Source organism: Castor canadensis, chromosome 6, assembly GCF_047511655.1.
Source record: "Castor canadensis chromosome 6, mCasCan1.hap1v2, whole genome shotgun sequence".
NCBI classification, from domain to species: Eukaryota; Metazoa; Chordata; class Mammalia; order Rodentia; family Castoridae; genus Castor; species Castor canadensis.
This window is the reverse complement of record NC_133391.1, coordinates 42280886-42302762: the sequence shown is the minus strand read 5'-3', so window position 1 is coordinate 42302762 and position 21877 is coordinate 42280886. Positions and strand designations below refer to the sequence as shown.

Below are 21877 nucleotides of genomic sequence, written 5' to 3'. Positions count from 1 at the left end.
GGTTCTGTTTTCTGTCTGCTCAAATCTATCTCTGAGTCTTTCTAGTGACTTTTCATTCTAGTTATTGTGTTTTCAGCTCCAAACTTCCTATTTATTTCATTTTAGCTTTTCAGTCTCTCTATTGATATTTCCATTTTATTCATATATTGTTTTTCTCCTCATTTTCCTTTAGTTCTTTGGAGTTCTTAAAGACAGCTGTAAAGTTTTGTCTGGTATTTTTCAGAGACAATTTCTATTGGTTTAATTTTTTTCTGTCAAATGGGCAATAACTGCCTATTTCTTTGTCTTGTGATTTTTTTTATTGAAAACTTGACCTTTAAATCTAATAGTGTGGTAATTGTGGAATTGAGACTCTCCCTTCAGGGCTTACTATATTTTCCCTTCATTTGTTTTGCTTTGTGGTACTGGTGTAGGTTGACTCTGTACTGAAGATCATTCTAAAGTCTAAATGCAAGGTTTTCTCAGCTCTCTTAGCCTCTTTATTTGGCAATGCAGTTACTTTACAATTTTCCTCATATGTGCAATTGTTTTAAAAAAGTGCTACAGTCTTTAATGTCTGGGTCCCAAAAGGGAAAATGAAGTCGGAAAATTGGGGTAACTTCCTTTTTTTTTTTTTTTTTTTTTGGCAGTACTGGGGTTTAAACCCATGGCAGGTCTCTATCACTTTGAACCACGCCTCAAAGCCTGACCTGTCCTTTTAATCCCATGGAAGTCATTTCAGTTAGAGGGAGAGGGGCTTGCAATAAAGTGGGGAGGTACAACAAAAATAGCCAGATACCTTTTTATCTGCACTTCTGCTATCAGAAGCAGTCATTGAAATCATAACACAGGTCCTTCATATTCAGATGGCAGGGTCCTTTTTTGCCAACTCTGGCTCTTGCAAGCTTTGTGCAAGCTTCTCTAATAATATGCTCACAGCTGCCTGCCCTGGGCTGGAGTGGGAGGTGGTAGCTACTATGCTAACAGCTGAAATTGACAGAAACTAACTGCAATTTACCATCAAAGGCTTCTCCTGCAAGTTGCAAGCCTTTTATAGACTCAGGAGTTCCAAAATAGTTCCAGCGGACAGATTCTAACAGTGCAATTACTGTCTAGATGGGCAGATCATCCTACTCTGCCATCTTCCCAGAATGCTCTCTGCTTTGCTTGTCTTTAAAACTGCTTTAGTGTATGCACTTTTAGAACTTGCTTTTTTAATTTAGTATGATGCTTCCAAAATTCATCTGCATTGTCACATCTTTGTCACAGCCTTTCCATCCTCTTGATCTCGTTTGGATTGTTTCCTGTGCTTGTCTTTCACTTTTATGAGCAGTGTTGCTGTAAACGTGTGTGTGTGTGTGTGTGTGTGTGTGTGTGTGTGTGTGTGTGTGTGTGCGCGCGCACTGGAGATCAAACTGAGACCCTTACACATGTTAGCAGCTGTACAGCTGAGCTACGCATTCAGAACAGTGAACCATCTTACACGTCTCTTTCCTGGGAGAGACCTAGGAATAAAGTTGCTAGGTCTAAAGATATCGGGGTGTTTAACTTTGACAGGAAAATCACAGGTTGTTTTTCAAAACACTGGCATTAATTATATTTTCAGAAGTAATGACTAAGCGATCCTAATAATTCACATTTTCTCTAACTGTGGGGACTGTTGAACTTTAAAATTCTTTGTTAGCCATTTTTGTTAGAGTCGAATGTAGTTCAGTGTAGCCTGACATTGCATTTTCCTGAGCACTCATGAAGTCCAGTGTTACTCTGTAGATCACTGGCTGTGTGTATTTCCTCCTCTGTGAAATGTACATTGCATTCTGCTCACTTAACTTTTGGTTTTCTCATGTTAACCCATCCTTGCATTCCTCTGCATAAACACAATTATAGTAAATCTTTATATGCACTGCTGAATTTGGTTTACTAGTTTTTTCTTTAGGATTTTTGCATCTATATTTATAGGTGAAAAGGTATTGTAAATTTTTTTCTTGTATTATCCTTGTTGGGTTTATAAAACTATACTAGATTCATAAAAGAAATTGAAAAGTATTTTCACTGTTTCTTGTTTTCTGAAAGTATTTGAATAAGGTTAAAATGGTCTTTTCCTTGAAAACTTGATAGAAGTCATCTATAAATTCAGACAGGGCCTAGAAGAGAGGCTCAAGTGGTAAGGCACCTGTCCTGAGTTCAAACCACAGTACTGCCACACACACAAAAAACCCTAAAGTCATACAGGCCTGATGGGTTTTTCTTTTGGGGGCAGATATGAAATTACCACTTCATTTAACACTTGCAACACAATAATATAGCTTTCTATTTCTCCTTAAAAGTTAATTAAATACTTTTATTCAAAATCTATCATTTTAAATCTCTTCTATATCTATAATTTTATTTCCTTTTTAATGTACTTTTTTCTTAATTTCCTAGTGGTTTCTTTATTTGTTGTTTTCCTAGGAATTTTTTTTTTTTTTGCAATGCTGGCGATGGAACCCAGGGCTTTGAACCCTAGGCACGTTCTCATCCCTAAACCTCACCTCAGCCCTTCAAGAATCGTGTTTTGCCATGTTGGCTGCTCTCTGCTGTTCCTTGCTTTCCCATTTCATCCATTTTAGCTCCAACTTCAGTGTTCTCCTTTCCCTCTGCTAGGACTTATGCCGTCACCCCTCTTCCTAACTTCTTAAATGGAAGTATGGTTTTAATTTTTAGCCTTTCTATGTTTCTAAAATAAGTATGAAGGTTGTACTGCACCACTAGAAGTGACACTTTTGCTGCATCTCACAAGTTTTGATGGTAGTTTTAAAAATTTTATCTTTAACTGAGATAAAATATATATAACTTAAAATTTACTATCATGTACATTTTGAGGGTTTTTTATTATTTATTAGTATATGTTAGTTGTATAAGAGGGTTTCATTGTGACATTTACATATGTGCTTACAATGTATCTTGTTTAGATTCCTCCCTCCATTCCGCTGCTCCCCTCTTAACACAACTTCAGCAAGTTTCATTGTTCTATTTTCATACAAGAATATAATGCACCCACCATATTCACCCTTCACTTTCTCCATTCACTCTCCCCCTTCCCTCTAGTACAGGGAATAATGTCAGTAAATCTGCTATGAACATGGGTGTGCAAATATCTCTCCAGACCCTGCTTTCAATCCTTTCAGGTACCTACTTACTGGCAAGGAGGTCACATGGACTCCTGATGGAAGTTTTGGAGTACCTGCCATGCTGTGTTTCACAGAGCTGCACAGGGCTCCAGTTTCTCCCCATCCTCAGCATCTTGGTGTTTTCTGCTTCTGTTGTTGTTTTAGTTTGGGGTTTGATATTGTTGCTATTTTCATGTCATTATTGTTGTTTTTAAGACAGGGTCTCACTATGTAGCCCAGGCTGGCCTCAAACTGGCGATCCTCTTGCCTTCTGCCTTGCCAGTGCTGGGATTACAGGCGTGTTCCACCATGCTCAACCCAACTGAGATGTATTTTAATGGCCTGATACGTCATCCAACTTTTTAAATAACCCAGTGTGCTTGAGAAGAATGCGTGTGCCCTCTGTGAGATGGAAATTCTGTGTGTCATTAGATGAAGCATTTTGATCACTCTCGCTTACATTTTCTGTATCACTGCTGGTTTTTGTTTGTTGGAGCCTCATCAATGCTATGACACTTTTCACCATAAGTCTCTGTCTGAAATTCAGTGATGCCAGCATGTTCTTGGGTAATAGCTGCCTGATATATACTTTGTCGTCCCTTTACTTTCATCTTTTTCAATGTCATTTTGTTTTAGTCAGATCTTTTGAAAATACTTTATAGCTTTTAAATTTTTGTCTGAACTGGCAATACCTTGTACTCGTTGGCAAGATGGGCACATTTGCACTTGAGAATGTTGACATACTGCAGTGTGCTGTGATCGTATTTGAAATTTTTTACTAGTTTCATTGCCTCCTTTGTTGTTTTTGAAATGATCAAACGTTTTTGATAAGCCTCCCCTCCCATTATTTCCTTTATTTTTATCGTCGATGGGTTTAGAAATTGTCCTCCCTTGTTCCTACTCCTTTAGTACCTGCAATCTCATGAGATGTAGTTAACACAAAGAATGTTAGAAATGATTAATATTATTATTTGCCTCCCGAAAGAGGCATTCTTTCCATAAAAAAACTTCAAAATGTTTGTGCCTCCAACTCCTTCCCCTATTCTGACTTTCATTCTACCATGATGTAACATTTAAAAATTTTTCATCCCTAGCTGGGCATGGTGGCTCACACTTGTAAACCCAGCTACTCAGGAGGGAGAGATCTGGAGGATCACAGTTGGAGGACAGCCCAGGCAAAAAGTTCACAAGATCCCATCTCAAGCAATAAAAAACTGGGTATAGTGGTACATGCCTGTCATTCCAGCTACTCAGGAAATGGAAATAGGAGGCTAGTGGTCCAGGCTGGCCTGGACCAAAACACAAGAGTCTGTTTAAAAATAATGAAAGCAGAAGAGGCTGGATGCATGGGTCAAGTGGTAGCTTGCCTAGCAAGCACAAGGCACTGAGTTCAAACCCAAGTACTGCCAAAAAACCTTTTTTCATCCCCACAAATCAGACACTGTGTCTGACTTGATACAAACACTACTCGTGTACCATGGTAACGTCCCAGGCTGGCCTTCTTCCAGGGAATTTTCCTTCTGGAAGCAAGTCTTCCACAGGTTCCTTGCTTGCTGTGGGGCTCTGTTTATTTCTCTCCAACACTCTCTTCTGTCCTTGTTCTTGAATGACGCTTTCCTGGAAATGCAATTCTGAATTAACAGTCTTTTCTCTCAGCATCTTAAAACTGGTTTCTGCTGTCTTCTGGCTTCTTCTAGTGGTGAGAAAAATCTGTGGCCGGTATAGCTGGTGCTCCTGTGTAAGTGTTTTCGCTTTTCTGGCTGCCATCAGGGTGTGTATTTATTTTGCCTTTGAAGTCCTGCAGTTTCACTATGATGTGTCTACGTGTGGATATCTTTGTGGGGGGTGCTTGTTAGGCAGGAGCTCTACCCATTGAGCCACAATCCCACCCATTTTTGCTTTAGTATTTTTTGAGAAGGATGGACTTCCTGGACCATAATCCTCTTATTTGTGCTTCCTGTGTAGCTGGGATAACAGGTGTGTGCTACCTCACCCAGCTGTTATTGGTTGAGATGGGGCTTGTGAACTTTTTGCCTGGACCGGCCTCAAACTGCAATCCTCTTGATCTCAGGTTCTTGAATAGGTGGGATTACAGGCCTGAGCCACTGCACCCAGCTACATGTGGTCTTCACTCTACTGCCCTTAGCTAAAGCAGATCTTGCCCTGGGGGTCATGGCTATCCTGGGAGTTGGCACCCCAGTTCGGGAAGTCTCTCTGAGCTAGTACAAGATTCAGCTTTTACTTCCCTAGGTATAAAATGGACACCTGATGAGAATGGAGTCATTGCCTTTGACTGCCGAAACCGAGGCTGGTAAGTGCTCACGGAGGAGAGGAATTCCATCCTGGCATTCATCTCATAGCCTTGCCCCTCCCCCCACCACCCAAGGATCTTGGAGGTGCAGAACCTTAATCTAACACGGGAGGAGAAAAGCTCCCAGCCTCACTCCTCTCTTCCCTTCCCACCATATTCCAGGACACAGGGCTGACCTGCACCAGCCTCTGTCCTCTCCTCCCCTCTACATCCCTTTCTTGGCAAATCTGAGGCTGGACCCCAACCCTCTCTTTTCCTGCTACCAGTCCCTGGGGGATCCTACCTGGTCTAAGCCAAAAAAGACAAGGATTACCCTGGACTCCACCAGCCCATCAGGTGGACACATTCCCAATTACTGCCACCCCAAATGGCTTCATTAGTGTCCAGTGCTTGTGGGAAAGGATGAAGCCTAGCCCAGGTGGCATCGATCTGAACGTCAGATGCACTGGAGCACAAGTCTGAGTAGAAATACGGGAGGCTCTGCTCAGGTGGCTGTCCCGGCTCTGGCTTCCCATCCATGGCCTGTCCCTGTCTTTGTGCTCCAGGTACATCCAAGCCGCTACCTCTCCCAAGGATATGGTGATCGTGGTGGACGTGAGTGGCAGCATGAAGGGGCTCAGGATAGCCATTGCCAAGCACACCATCACCACCATCTTGGACACCCTGGGAGAGAACGACTTCGTTAACATCATCGCGGTAACTGTGACTTCCTGTTCTCAGTGGCTCGCACTGCTTTAGAAAATCTTCCTCCCAGTTGTGGCCACCAACCTCTCCTCCCGTAAAACGACTCCTTACCCAAACTGAGGGTCCTAGCCTGGGGACCATGGTCACCTGAGAGTGACTTTAAGAGGCCCATAAATTGTCTATAATTACACGTAAAATGTGCACATCCATTTTCCTGACATCAGTTTCTCAGAGAGTCTGGGATCTGATACAAGTGAAGAACCACAGGTCCTGAGTTCTCTCTCTCTCTCTCTCTCTCTTTAGTGGTACTGGGGTTTGAACTCAGGACCTGTGCTTGCTAGGCAGGGGCTCTATCACCTGAGCCACACCCTCAGTTCTTTTTTCTTTAGTTATTGTCATGATAAGGTCTCACTTTCATGCTGGACTGTGATCCTTCTATTTATGCTTCCCAAGTATCTGGAATGACAGGCATGTGCCACCATGCCCAGCTTTTCATTGATTGAGATGGGGTCTCACTAACTGTTTGCTCAAGCTGCCTTGAGAGCCAGTCCTCCCAATCTCCACCTCCTGAGTAGCTTGGATTACAGGAGTGAGCTAGCACTCCCAGCCCGTGTGCTTTTGACAGTATTGTTGGTGAATAGCTTCTTCACTCTGCAGTAGGCTGGATGATCTGGTGTTCTTGCTTTATGACAATTCCAGTCTCCCACCTTTTTATCCCCGCCAAATCCAGATACAACGAGATAAAGGAGGAACAAAGAAGATAGGAAAGGGAGACACAGTTAAGAGAATGCTTTAAAAATACAACAAAAGGGTGGGCCTCTTCAACCCTGCAGAGGCAGCATGAACCATCCCGAGTATCATTTGAAAGCCACCTAATCCAGGGCCCTCCTCCGTCAGCCTGCCGCATCACTGAATTCTCTTAGTTGTGGGGGAGTTTACTTAGTAACCAAGGAAATGCCAAAATAAAGGTGTGTGACTTCATGATGACCGGGCTGACGTGAGACTATCCCCCAGGCCCAGGACCTCGGCTTAGCCACCAGCATCACTCCTGGCCATGCCCTCCCTGGGTTGTTCTCCTCTCTATCCTTTTGCCCTTATCCTCACCAGTGACAAGATGGCTACGCTCCACAGACAGCATGGAGCACTCATCTCTTGGAGCACACCCACCCTGCTCTCCACCTCCTGCTCTGCTTCCCCTGCTCGTGGGGTATGGCCACTAGGGGGAGCATTTACTCCCAGCATTCCCCTATAACACCCATGCAGGTAGGTCTCCTATGATGTCATCACTGTGTCCCCTCCTGTCCCCTCTGACTTAAGCAGAAGGTAGATTTAAAACACCTCAAGATTTGTGCTCTAACCATGGGAAACCAGGGTGATTAACAATTCATTCTTCTCCCTGCTCTACCACCCTCACCTCCCCCCACCCCCACTCCCACTCCAATAGCTGAAGGATCCTCTACATATGTGCAGGGAAAAGAGCAAAAGAGCTGGCATGGCTGTGCACTCCTGTAATCCCAGCACTAGGGAGGCTGAGGAGGAGGACCCTGAGTTTGAGGCCAGCCCTGAGCTACCCAGCAAGAACTCATTAAAAAGAAAAATAGCACAGTTTGGAATCCTCAGCTCAGGCTTGCTGGGGAGGGGCCTGTGGGCACGAGGCCGTGAGATTCAGTGGTCTCAGACGGTGTGGTGGGGGAGTGGAATTTCCTCATAGCTGCAGGGTCCACATGAACTGTAAGTGTCACTCTCCCAGCCAACTGAGATAACACGCCAGGACCAGACTGGGGGAGGAGTTGGAGAGTGGAGGCCCCACTGCTCCCTCTGCTCAGATACTCCAAGACAAGACTGCATGGGTGCTGAAGTGAGCCCCACCCAGGGCACCCCAGTCGTCCAAGCCCCACTCTGGCCATGACCTTCTACATCCATCTGTGTATTCTCTCTCCTCATTGCCCTCCCCCCGCAACCACAGTACAACGACTACGTCCACTATATCGAGCCCTGTTTTAAAGGCATCCTCGTCCAGGCCGATCGGGACAACCGAGAGGTGAGTGGCCATGTGCAGCTGATGCTCCTGTCAGGCTGATGGCCTCGGGCTCTTTGCCTACCCCATGGCGCCTATAAGGAGCAGAGCCAGTCAGCAGTCACTTTGCAGGCCCAGCATCTGCCCTGATCCTCGATCCTCATCTGTGGCTTATCAGAACAAGCAGTGAGCCACAGGCCTCAGTTTAAGGGGCCTCCCTGTCTCGGGACTAGACTTGCACTCTCTGTAGAGGATCAGGCTCAGTTTCCCCTTTGCTCCCCATGTGGGCCTTTCCACACTTCATGAGGAGCACTGGTCAAAACCAGTGGGTCAAGTCCTTTCCTCTGATAAAAGACCCAAGACAAGAGGACGTGGCAACTCTTTTTGAAGAGAGACTTTTATGCATCCTGTGATGGGGGAGGGGTTGGCATCCTCTAAAATCCTGGCCTCAGCCCCCTGCACCTCCACAGCTTCTCCCCTCCCCTGATGCAAGGACATCCCTCATTTCTGCCCCTGCACTGTCCTTCCCTTCTGATGGGCCTCACACTTGGCCCTTCCTTCTAGTAGGGGACACAGATTTGGAGCAAGCGGTTCACACAGCTTCTCACTGGGGTGTTGGGGGAAATAGCTATTGGTGTCCTGTAATGCCATTGGCTGTGTCGGAACCCAGGGCCCTGAGGCTTGTCCTCTGGCTGCACCAGGCCTGGTCCCCTGAGCCAACTCTGTTTACTCTGACAGCATTTCAAACAGCTGGTGGAGGAACTGATGGTCAAAGGCGTGGGGGTGGTGAACCGAGCCCTGAGCGAGGCCTTCCAGATCCTCAAGCAGGTGCTGCCCGGAAGAATGGGGGACGTAGGAGGGAGGGTGATAGTAGAGGGAGGGCCGGTCACGACCTGTGGTGACGGTGCCTTCCCTGTCACACAGTTCCAAGAGGCCAGGCAAGGAAGTCTCTGCAACCAGGTCATCATGCTGATCACTGACGGGGCTGTGGAGGGATACAAGCAAGTGTTTGAGGAGTATAACTGGCCGGACCGCAAGGTGACTGTCCTTCTGGACATCATAGGGAAGGGGAGCTTCTCCTGCTGCTATGGAGAGAGGTCTCCCACCATTGTGGTAAGGTGCTCCATTGTCGCAATGGAGTAGCCCCAAGTTCAAAGACCTTTCCGTTCAATCCACTCATAAACTCAGATATATCCCTAATGGTGTCCCAAGTCTATGGTGACCCTAGGCCCAGGCTGTGTGAGGAGCCTCAGGGTAAAGGACAAACTATGGTTTTGAGACTCAGGAACTGTCGGCAATGTTTGTTGCAGAGGCTGTCTTTTCTCCGTCATGTTTTTGGAGCCTTTGTCAAAAATAAGGTGGGCATAGCTGTGTGGATTCATATCTGGGTCCTCTATTCTGTTCCACTGATCTTTGTATCTGTTTTTGTGCCAGTACCATGCTGTTTTTATTGCTATGGCTTTGTGATATAGTTTGAAATCAGATATTGTGATACCTCCAGCATTGCTCTTTTTGCTGAGTATTGCCTTCGCTATTCGTGGCCTCTTGTGTTTCCAAATGAATTTAACGGTAGATTTTTCAATCTCTGTGATGAATGTCATTGGGATTTTGATGGAATTGCATTAAACATGTAGATTACTTTTGGGAGTATAACCATTTTTACTATGTTGATTCTACCAATCCATGAGTACGGGAGATCTCTCCACGTTCTGTAGTCTTCCTCAATCTCTTTCTTCAGTGGTTTGTAGTTCTCCTTGTAGAGGTCACTTACATCCTTCATATATTTGATTTTTTTTTGAGGCTATTGTCCCTCATATGCAGGTTATAAACCTAAAACAAATGCAGCAATATTCTTGGACATGGGTCACACACTAAGGGGAGAACGTGCACAGGAGGAATAGGGAAAGGGAAGGAAACCTAAAACTTTTTTTTTTATTGTAATTTTCTTTTTTTTTTTTTTCATTTTTCTTTTATTATTCATATGTGCATACAAGGCTTGGTTCATTTCTCCCCCCTGCCCCCACCCCCTCCCTTACCACCCACTCCGCCCCCTCCTTCTCCCCCCCCAATACCCAGCAGAAACTATTTTGCCCTTATTTCTAATTTTGTTGTAGAGAGAGTATAAGCAATAATAGGAAGGAACAAGGGTTTTTGCTGGTTGAGATAAGGATAGCTATACAGGGCATTGACTCACATTGATTTCCTGTGCGTGGGTGTTACCTTCTAGCCACAATTTTTTAATCCATTCGTCAGTGCTGGGGCATCTTGGCTGTTTCCATAACTTGGCTATTGTGAATAGTGCCGCAATAAACATGGATGTGCAGGTGCCTCTGGAGTAACAGTCTTTTGGGTATATCCCCAAGAGTGGTATTGCTGGATCAAATGGTAGATCGATGTCCAGCTTTTTAAGTAGCCTCCAAATTTTTTTCCAGAGTGGTTGTACTAGTCTACATTCCCACCAACAGTGTAAGAGGGTTCCTTTTTCCCCACATCCTCGCCAACACCTGTTGGTGGTGGTGTTGCTGATGATGGCTATTCTAACAGGGGTGAGGTGGAATCTTAGCGTGGTTTTAATTTGCATTTCCTTTATTGCTAGAGATGGTGAGCATTTTTTCATGTGTTTTCTGGCCATTTGAATTTCTTCTTTTGAGAAAGTTCTGTTTAGTTCACGTGCCCATTTCTTTATTGGTTCATTAGTTTTGGGAGAATTTAGTTTTTTAAGTTCCCTGTATATTCCGGTTATCAGTCCTTTGTCTGATGTATAGTTGGCAAATATTTTCTCCCACTCTGTGGGTGTTCTCTTCAGTTTAGAGACCATTTCTTTTGATGAACAGAAGCTTTTTAGTTTTATGAGGTCCCATTTATCTATGCTGTCTCTTAGTTGCTGTGCTGCTGGGGTTTCATTGAGAAAGTTCTTACCTATACCTACTAACTCCAGAGTATTTCCTACTCTTTCTTGTATCAACTTTAGAGTTTGTGGTCTGATATTAAGATCCTTGATCCATTTTGAGTTAATCTTGGTATAGGGTGATATACATGGATCTAGTTTCAGTTTTTTGCAGACTGCTAACCAGTTTTCCCAGCAGTTCTTGTTGAAGAGGCTGCTATTTCTCCATTGTATATTTTTAGCTCCTTTGGGAAACCTAAAACTTGAATGTGGTTGATGTGCTCCCTGTAGAGGAGCAAATAAAGTAATCTTAAACTGGCAGAGGCCACTATGGGAAGGTGACCAGGAAGTAGAGAAGAAGTCTGGTAGAGATGAACCAACATGGGTTGCAATACACAAGTGCATGGAAGCAATGCTAGGAATCTCTGTGTATAGCTATCTTTATCTCAAACTAGCACAAATGCTGTGTCTTTCTTATTATCTCCTATATTTTCTCCTCAACATAACCAGAGCCCAAAAGACCAAAAATCGTATGTTCTCCCTCATATGTGGACATTAGATCAAGGGCAAACACAACAAGGGGATTGGACTTTGAGCACATGATAAAAGCAAGAGCACACAAGGGAGGTGTGAGGATAGGTAAGACACCCAAAAAACTAGATAGCATTTGTTGCCCTCAACACAGAAAAACTAAAGCAGATACTTTAAAGCAACCGAGGCCAATAGGAGAAGGGGACCAGGAACTAGAGAAAAGGTGAGATCAAAAAGAATTAACCTAGAAGGTAACAAACACGCACAGGAAATCAATGCGAGTCAACTGCCTGTATAGCTATCCTTATCTCAACCAGCAAAAACCCTTGTTCCTTCCTATTATTGCTTATACTCTGTCTTCAACAAAATTAGATATAAGGGCAAAATAGTTTCTGCCGGGTAGCGAGGGGTTGGGGGAGTAAGGGAGGAGGCGAGGGGAAGGGGGAAGAAATGACCCAAACATTGTATGCACATATGAATAAACAAAATGAAAAAAAAAAGAAAAGAAAGAAAGAAAATGCCTGGAACTAAATAATAATGAAATAATAAATAACTCCTTAAATACCTGTAGAATGCAGCAAAAGAAGTAATTAAAGGCATATTATACCTGAAAAAAAAAAAAAAACATAACCAGAGAAAAGAGAGCAGAACAGGTTCTGCCCAGGAGCTGGGGTTGGGGGGAAGTGGGAGCAGGGGCAGGTGGCACAAACAATGTATATGCATGTAAGTAAATGTAAAAATGATAAAATAAAAGGAGAAAAGAAAAAAAACTGTCAGGACGCTGGGCACAGTGCTTCACGTCTATAATCCTAGCTACTCGGGAGGCAGAGATTGGGGGAGTGGAGATTCAAGGTCAGCCTGGGCAAAAAGTTAGTGAGACCCTATCTCAACCAACAAGCCCAGTATGGTGGTACACGCCTGTGATTCCAGCAATGCTGGAGGCCGTAGGTACAAGGATCACAGTCCAGGCTCATCGGGGCAAAAATGCTAGACCTTGTCCAAAAAAAATCCAAAGCACAGAAGGGCTGGGATGTGATTCAAGTGGCAGAATGCCAGCTCAAACCCCAGTACTACAAAATCAAAAACAAACAAAAAACTTGCCAGGCTGCCTGACCTTGAACCTGCTACTGCTCACCATGACCTTGGACAAGTCATATTTCTGCCCAGGTCTTGGGGTCTTCTCTGACCAAAAGGGGGTGTGACTGGAGAACCCAAAGCCAGAGCACTGCTTGGCCCAGCAGCTAAGCCTCACATAAACGGTGGTGACAGCACTGCCACTGCCCAGTCACTCTGTGTCTTGCGGATTAGGTCCGAGTTTTCACTTACCTGATTGGAAGAGAAGTGACTTTTGCTGAGCGAATGAAGTGGATCGCGTGCAACAACAAGGGTGAGTGGCCCAGCAGAGCACAGGCGGTACAGCAGTCCTCGGGCGCCCCGCCCCGCCCCGGGAAGCCTGGCAGGGGAGGGAGCGTTGTGAAACGACACCTCTGCCTGTTGGAGAAAGCAAGATGGAAGGTAGATTTCTCCACTAAGCCTTGAGGAATGCACCAGTCCTCTATTCAAGTGCACAAGAAAGACTTCAAACAAAGGCTTGAAGAAAGCCTCAATATATAAGGCAGGTGAGAGGTGGGGCAAGGACCCGCGTTTTCAATGTCAGCTCAAAAACAAAAGCAGAGGGTTGCCATTTTTCTCCCGTACTGGGATTTGAACTCAGGGCCTCGTGCTTGCTAAGCAAGCGTTCTACCAGTTGAGCCACTCCCCCAGCCCCTCTTGCTTTAGTTACTTTTCAGGTAGGGTTTTGCATTTTTGCCCTTGGCTGGCCTGGGACCAACATTTTGCTGTTTATGCCTCCTGAGAAGCTAGAATGACAGGCATGTACTTCCACAGCCGGTTGTTGGTTCAAATGGGATCTCACCAACTTTTTTGCCCTGGCTGACTTTGAACCTCAATCCTTCCCATTTCTGCTTCCTGAGTAACTGGGATTATAGATGTGAGCCATTGCATCTGCTTTTTTTTTTTGAGACAGGGTCTCCCTACGTAGGCCAGACTGGCCTCAAACTTGTGATCCTCCTATCTCAGCCTCCCAAGTGTTGGGATTACAGGTGTGTGCCACCATACCAGGCAGGTCACCGTTTTCTTTGGAATAATATTTTATGTGCATACGGTTCTCCTTTATCTCAGGCCAGAACCCTAAGCCTGGCTTTACAGTGCCATCTTAGGGTTCTTTTGACTCAACAGAGCTTTACTAGCATCTGCTGTGCCCCTGGCACTGTTTCTAGGCATGGGGGAGTCAGGAGTGGTCAGGATGGACTCAGGATCAGCCTCATTATTGATATAATCCAGCAAGTGAGCCCCAGATCAGAAATGTGCCACAATGCCAAAGAAGCCCATCCCCAGTTTGGGGACTGGTGGAGAAGGGTCTTTCAGACGCTCAGGGGTTGTAAGACAAGGCATGATGGGACAAAAGCTGTCCCATCTTACTGGCACATGGAATGGATGGTTTATGGAGGTAATGAACAGTGAGGCCAAGAGGTAAACACACTACCCCATTTGTAGCCCTGTAAGCCGTGTGCTCTTTGAAATCACACTGCGTCTACAGCGAGGAGGCACGCCAAGCCTGAGAAAGGACAGGATCAGGGAAACAGAGGTTGCGGGGCAAAGGAGAACAGAGTCCACCTTAGACTGGGGCCCTGAAAATAAACCCTAGAGACAGTCACAGGTAGGGGCCTTTTAGGGGTGCTGCTGTCACAATCAAGGGCCCTGCTGCTCCACCAGGAGCTCTGGAGCTGGGACCCCACCCCCAGATCTCCCGAGTTGAGGCAGAGTGGGTCTTGTCTCCCAGCTGCCCCTGGGAGGCCGGGCATGACCTTGAGGAAGCAGTTTGCTGTGGTCACCTGTTCCCAGAGAGGGGCCCAGCTGTGAGTCATTGGCAGCTGGGGAAGGGCGTGTAGACCCCACCCAGGACCAGCCGGAGACCCCTCTGAATGCTCCAACCACACAACCTCCCCTTGCCAGGCTACTACACGCAGATCTCCACGTTGGCTGACGCCCAGGAGAACGTGATGGAGTACCTGCACGTGCTCAGCCGCCCCATGGCCATCAACCGTGGCCATGACATCATCTGGACGGAGGCCTACATGGACAGCAAGGTGGGTCTGATGCCACTCCAGGCCTGGGGAGGGAGTGGGTGGCAGAGTGAGGGACCAAGGGCAAGAGGTGGCTTCCCGTCAGAGGGATGAGCTTCGACCCTCCCCAGGGAGAGCCAGGAGGAGGGAATGAAAGTCTTCCAGGTGTTTCTCCCCCTTCCCAGCCCCCTCCGCCCAACAGGGCCACTGCCCGTCCGCCTGTGTACTGTGTACTGCCTTGGAGCCCCCCGCTGACCTGTCCCAGGCTGCCCTCCATGGACAGGGCACCTACTCCAAAGGAGTCCCCCTGCCCTGTCCCCTTCATTGTCCTCTCCCAACTGCCATAGGAAAGAAGCAGTCACCCTGATAGTTCACCATCCTATACCTTTTCCCTGGGGATCCTTACGTTCAAAGAGGCTGGAGGAAGCAATGTGTCACACAGAGGAGTAGATATCGAAGATAGAATGCCAGATAAGGAGTTTTTAGGGGAGAGGGACCTTCCTGCCACTTCTCATGTCACATCACAGGTGCAGCCACCTGCATTAGTGATGACAACTGGGACTAAGAGTGACCTGGAATAGCAGTCTAAATAAGATAGGTGTGTCTCTCCCTCTTGTGGAAGAAGTAGAGAGGTCTGGTCCTCAGGAACCCACGCTCTTTCCTGCTGTCACTTTCACCATCCCCAGCATGTGACCCTTATCTCCCTGCTCCCAGCAGCTGCTGGGGCAGAGACCACAGTGTAAGCATCAGGATCAGGAGGGAAGGAAGGGGAAGGAAGGAGCCGGCTCCACCCCTTCAAAGGAAGTTATGAGGACTCATCACTTCCCTCTCAGGGACCAGAACTGTCAAGTGTGGCAGAGGAGGCTGGGAAGCCACACTTTTTGCATTTCTTCTGCCTTACTCTGTGTCTGAGGGCAGAGGCACAATTGCCCCCACTTCTGAATGGGAGATGTGAACCATCTTGCCAAGTTTGGAACAAAAGTCACACGAAACTCCTGCCCAGGAGATGCCACCTGCTGCTCTCTGGGCCAAGGTCCACAGGGAAGAAATCCACTTGGGCCCATGTCCCCTTGCCCCGTGCAGATGCCCACTGGTCACAGGGCCCTGTCCGTCCCTGGTCAGTGAGAGAAATGTCCACTTTTTGCTTCTCCATTTTCCATCACCCACCATCCACAGTGACATCCCCTGTGAGGCCTGAGGAGGGCCTCCTCCCAGCATGCCCTGTGTGCTTCCTTCACGTGTGAGTGTGGGGTCGTGCCAAGGAGCTGGAGGGGGGTGTCCTTCAGAACCCCAAAGAAGCCCAGAGAGAGGAGCCTGGGCCTGAAACGTAGGACCACACCTAGGAGTGGTAGTGTTGGGCGTGGGTTTGGCAGAAGGGACAAGAAGGAGAACAAAGGTGAGTGGAGGCAGAACCTTGCTCCTTGTGACAATATAGGAGTGATTTCAGACAGGTTATGCCAGGCTGTCCTTGGGCACTTCATGGACGATGTGGTCTTCCATGGTCTCTGCTTCCCTCTAAGCCCACGAGGGGGAGGTCACAGTCTTCTCTTTGCTTTAAGAAATGACACAGTTCCCCTCAATTAACCCTCTAGTTTATACCCCACTGTTAGCCTCCTTCCCTCTCCTCCATGATCTCAGAGCTCCTGGAGTCAAGGCTCACCTGTGGACTGCCTGGACCCACTTTTGAGATGAGAATGGGAGTCTGCTGAGTGGACAGGTGTCTCTACTCTGCATCCAGAGACAAGAGTGCGGGACCCACTGGGAATGAGATGATCCCTAAGGGAGGGGAAGGAGGAACAGGAGGGACCTGCCAAGAACCGGGGGGTGGGGGAGCTGCTTCCCTGCAGGCACACCTCCAGCTTCACAAATCAACAGCTCACTCACAGAGACTCCAAAGCCTTTATGGAGCCAACCGAGGTGTGTCCGGGCCCAAAACAAAACTAGATAGCCACGTGGCCACTTACAAAATAACTTGCACCCCAACTCTACATTGAAACATCAGTTGAGGTAAGGAAGAGAGCCCGTAGTCCAATGTCCTTCCTTTCCCAAGAGAACTGTGGGTCAGTCCCATGTGTGTGTGTGTGTGTGTGTGTGTGTATGTGTGTGTGTGTGTGTGTTAGGGGTGACTCAAGGCACATGACAGCTGCACCATGCCCTGCCCTTGCACCATGGTTCCTCATACACATGCTTATGTTGGAGGGTTGTCTGGGGCAAGGTCCTTCTTCCCCATAATTGGCCTGGGCCACAGTTTGCAGCAACCTCAGGGTTGTGTCAGAGGCTTCTGGAAAAGCTCGAGCAGAGCTGAGCCCACAGAACGGGCCCGTTTCCTGGGCTCCCAGAGGTCAGGGTGGGAGCTTAGTGACAGACTCAGGAGCTGGGCTGTGGACTCAGCAGTCCCACCCACACAGAAGGGAAATCCTTGTAATTCCTTCCTTCCCCCTGGAAAGTATCAACGACTGCTTCTCCACACTGTGCTCTGAGTGCAGCAAACCGACAGGGCCCTCAGGCCCTCTGACCCCTGACCTCTGCCCCTCCTCCCTGGCAGCTCTTCCCCTCGAAGGCGCAGAGCCTGATGCTCCTCACCACTGTGGCCATGCCTGTCTTCAGCAAAAAGAACGAGACGGTGAGTGACCGCTCCAACAGGGGGCAGGAGGGCTTAGGACTTGGGACTGCTGGCTGGCATCTTTAGACTGGGTTCCTGGCTGAGCTAAGCATCAGAGCCCCATGGAGGAGTTTAAATGCAGGTTCCCAGGCCCCATCCCAGCGACATGGGGTTTTCTTGGCTGGCAGTGGGGCAGCCCTCAGGGTTCTACAGTCAGCTAGGGCTCATTCCCTGCTCTGTCCTTGGGGACATCTGGCTAGAGGGGTGTTCTTCCAACCAACCAGTAAAACCACACTTAGCCTACCAAGATGGGTAGGCTGTAACTTCTTTGTAACAGAAATTTCTAGAGCCTTCTGTCCTCCATCTGGGGAAGAAACGCTTCCTGCACTGCAGGGCACTTACAACTCATCGTCCCCAAGGGCCCGGTAGTTTAGCCTCTCTGCGAAGATTAATATTTCATTCAACTTTGTATTTCATTTAAATATTATCACTTAAATATTAATACCAGGCATTAATCTTCCCGGCAGCTGAGACTGCTCCTGGTGCCTTTTCTTATGGGTTCTGAATTTTTATTCCAAGAGCTCAGTCTACACTCTAACTTCAGAGGAAGGTCCAGTTCAGACCTAAGTGGCTTCCTCTTCTGGGATCTGGAGAGGCATAGGGTTTACTCTGGCCTTGTCACAGGGGAGCTGGGTCCCCTGACCCACCTGTTCTTCCTTCCAGAGATCCCATGGCATTCTCCTGGGTGTGGTGGGCTCTGATGTGACCCTGAGAGAGCTCATGAAGCTGGCACCCCGCTACAAGGTGAGCCTGAGTGAGCATCCTAAGGAGCTGTGTCAGTCAGCTTCCTATCACCGTGACAAAACACCTGAGAAAATAAACTTAAAAAGTAGAAAAGTTTATCTTGGCTCATGGTTCCAGAGGTTTTAGTCTACAATCATTCAGTCCTGTGGCAAGGCGGAGCAGCATGGCATAAGTGACTGACAGAGGAAACCTTTTCACCTCATGGTAGTCAGGAAGCAAAGATAGACAGGACAGGGCCAGGTCCCAGTATCCCCTTCAGGGCACACCCCCAATGACCTAACTTCCTTCCACTCGGCCCCACCCTCCAAGGTTCCACCACCTTCCAATAGGGCCACAGGCTGGTGAACAAAGCCCCAAGGCCCTTTGGGTGACATTCAAGGTCCGAGCTGGACATGTGCCTCAAGTGGTGGAGCACCTGCCTAGCAAGTGCAAGACCCTAAGTTCAAACCCCACTGCCACCAAAAAAAAAAAAAAAGGCCCAAACTATGACAAGTCAAGGAGCCCCTCTCCCTGCCCAGAGCTGGGAGGCCCCTCCATCGAGACCCCTGACAAGTGCAGGTGTTGACCATGACAACAGTGCCTGTCTTCCTGGGCCCTTTCCACCACTAATCATGACTTGCCATGTGGCCTTCACAAGTTCTTTCCCTACCTGGTGCCTCAGTTTCTTAATCTGCTCCTCCAGGCCACACTTCACATCCACACAGAGTGAGCACCTAGAGTATGCAGTTGAAAAGAGTCAGGCATTGGTGGTCATTATCACAGTCGCTCCAAACAATAGATTGGGAAAGGACTCGAGAACCAATGGGTAGCAGTGTGACCCTGGCTCAGTGAGATTCCCATTTGGATCCACTGCTGTCAGCTGCTGGTCTTTAACCACCTGCACCCCAACCCCTCCCAACTCCGTCACCCACCACAGACAACGGTCTAATGGCCTCACTCCCTATTTTGGCAGCTCGGCGTGCATGGCTATGCCTTTTTGAACACTAACAACGGGTACATCCTCTCTCACCCTGACCTCCGACCCTTGGTAGGTACAGCTCTTATTTACCTTGGGATCCTAACAATGTGAGATTTGGGGGTAGTTCACAAAACAGTTAAAACCTAGTGGGTAATACGAGAAAAAGAAATTAAGCCATGGTCCCTGTTTTCAAATTATGTCTAATCTAGCAAGTGAAAATACATGAGATGATTAATAGACAGACCAGAAAGCATGTAATGAAGGCTGTGGTTCTGAGGCTGAAGAGCTGTGTAGGACAGTGTGCTAGTCAGCTTTCCATTACTGTAACAAAACACTTGAGACAATCAGCTTTCAAAGAGGAAAGATTGATTTTGACTCACTTTTTGGAGGTTCGGTGGATCATTGGTTGGATTTATTATTTTTATGCCTTTGATGTGATGGGCAGCACATCATGGGAGCACATGGGAGAGGAAACCTATTCACCTCATGGCAATGAAAGAAAGAGAGAGAAAGATACCAGGGTCCCATAATCCTCTTCAAAGACACCTCCACCTCCCACTAGGCCCCACCTCTTAAAGGTTCCACCAGCTCCCAATAGTGCCATGCTGGGGACCATGCCTTCAACACATGGGCCTTTGGGGACATTTAAGATCCACACTACTGCCGGCATTCACTGGTCTTTCTCTCACAGCCTCCATAGCCCCACTTGCTCTTCCAGCCTAACAGACTTCAGGTCAACAGAACTCCATGGACTCACCGAGGAGGCTGTCAATGAGTTCATAAAAAAAAAATGGCATGGGGTCCCTCACAAAAGGGGTGGATGGCACTCCCTGGGTTTGTCTGAGGAAGTGGCTGAGGACCCCTCTCCCCTGCAGCTCTCTCCATCCTGATGTAGAGCTGCAGGCGTTTTCACATGAGCTCCACTAACCATCAGATGGCTGAGAAAGAAACTTGCATCACTGTGTCTGAAAGTCCTGCCCCCAGGGCTGAGGGCTCCCTACTGCCCTGGTCGTGGCATGTGGACAGTGTCCACAGCGGTAGTGGTCACAATTCTTGGTGTTATGCCTGGGATTGTGGGGGGCAGTTAAAGTCCTAAAGGAGTTGGTCTTCCCTGTCTTCCAGTCTTCTAATGAGTCCTGGATAGCAGCTCAGGGCAACAAATAACAGGAGAATTTTCTAAGAGGCTCCTCTGCCCCAGGTTCACTCGGAGAAGCCAGTCTTAAGCCATGGCCCATGCCATTTGGCTCAAATGAATACTGAGTGTCCACAAGGTGACTGACTTAGTTGTTGAAAGCAAGCTACAGGGTTCAGGTTAGACAGAAATCAAAGCTCATCGCAGACCCCTCTGCCCCCATCTTCCCCACTTGGACTCCATGGGGCAAGCATCTGAACCCCTATTGCACCATGATCATGGAGCGGTGGGTTCCACGGGGAACCCGTGCTAGGAAAGGACTCACTGGGGAACAACACATATGTTGATCCTGGCAGGGACACTGATCAGGAAACCCCACGACAGCATCTGTGTAATTGCTAACACTCCCCCCAATCCATTCACACTGTGAACCTACAGTGTGCCTGACCTGATGATGCCGCTGAGGAAGCTACGAACAGAAGTGTATCACTAATGAGGGAAACAGAGGTATAGAAACGAAAGCGTGGGGCACACAGTGACATACCTAAAGCCATGGTGAGATCAATGGCATGAGAGCTCTAAGGAAGCCATCATCAGGAAAACAAAGATTGTGCTTCCAAAAGGGATGTAATAGAGGATATTCCTGGTGAGGCATGAAAAGGAGACGGGCAGCCACACAGTGGCCTGGCATCTTCCTGCGTCAGTGTCCCTAACAGGGTACAATTGTGGCTTTGGGACGGAGGGCTGAGCATGATCTGTGGTCTATCAGGTGTCATCAGGATTTAGGAAACAGCGATACAATGATGCTAACAAAACACACCCTGCAGAAAAGTCAGTGCTGCTTGATTACTGTGTACGTCAGTAAGGCTGAGAATGGGAACGTCTCACAGGCCCAGAGAGGAGAAAAGGAGGAGGAATGGGACTTGTGTCGCACTACAGATCTCCTGGGCAGGAAAGAAATCAGAACCTTGCTTTCTTGGAAAAAATAAGAAGAGAATAAAAAATTGTTTTTTTAAAAATTGGCAGCAGCAAGCTTCACGATTGTATAGACTCCCTCCGCCTACTCATCACCAAGACCTCGTTCCATTACCTCTGAGTTTTAATTTACCCTGATGATGGGGCTGTAGACTAAACCTGGGAAGAGCTGCAGACTGTTTTTGGGGGGTAGTAGGAGTTGGACTCCGGATGAGATAGGGCCTCAAGGCCTGGACCACTGTACTCCTGTTTGTACTTTCCTGTATAACTAGCATGACAGATGTGCACCCAGCCATTGGTTGAGATCAAGTTACACAAACATTGCCCAGCTGGCCTCGAACCACCATCCTCCTAATCTCCACCTCCCAAGTAGCTAGGATTGCAGGCTTGAGACAAAGTGCCTGACTGCAGATTTAATTGTAGATAACTGAATGTTATCTGTCTTAGCATCAGAGAGAGAGAGAGAGAGAGAGAGAGGTGGCCAGAAAATAATAAAAACACTCAGAGTGTTATTTAATGGTTCTATGTCACGTTTTGGAGCTAGAGGTCATTATTATTATGTACTACATATCTGTTCTTGACTCTATCCTATTTTTTAAAAAAATTCTACCAGGCTCAGTGGCTCTCTCCTGTAATCCTAGCTACTGGGGAGGCAGAGATTGGGAGGATTACATTTTGAGGCCAGTCCAAGCGAAAAATTTGCAAGACCCCATCTCAACCAAT

The 21877-nt window shown here is 47.4% G+C and overlaps 1 protein-coding gene across 1 annotated transcript in view; it reads left to right on the top strand.

Annotated features, from left to right (window-relative positions):
* Positions 1 to 21877, top strand: part of Cacna2d4 (calcium voltage-gated channel auxiliary subunit alpha2delta 4) — a 128101-nt gene that overhangs the window by 26136 nt on the left and 80088 nt on the right. Inside the window, exons 7-16 of the mRNA XM_074077849.1 lie at positions 5379 to 5439; positions 5985 to 6135; positions 8090 to 8164; positions 8879 to 8968; positions 9065 to 9178; positions 12867 to 12945; positions 14574 to 14707; positions 17229 to 17306; positions 18009 to 18089; positions 19042 to 19116. Coding sequence (XP_073933950.1) covers positions 5379 to 5439; positions 5985 to 6135; positions 8090 to 8164; positions 8879 to 8968; positions 9065 to 9178; positions 12867 to 12945; positions 14574 to 14707; positions 17229 to 17306; positions 18009 to 18089; positions 19042 to 19116 — 938 coding nt within the window. The remainder of the gene's footprint in view (positions 1 to 5378; positions 5440 to 5984; positions 6136 to 8089; positions 8165 to 8878; positions 8969 to 9064; positions 9179 to 12866; positions 12946 to 14573; positions 14708 to 17228; positions 17307 to 18008; positions 18090 to 19041; positions 19117 to 21877) is intronic.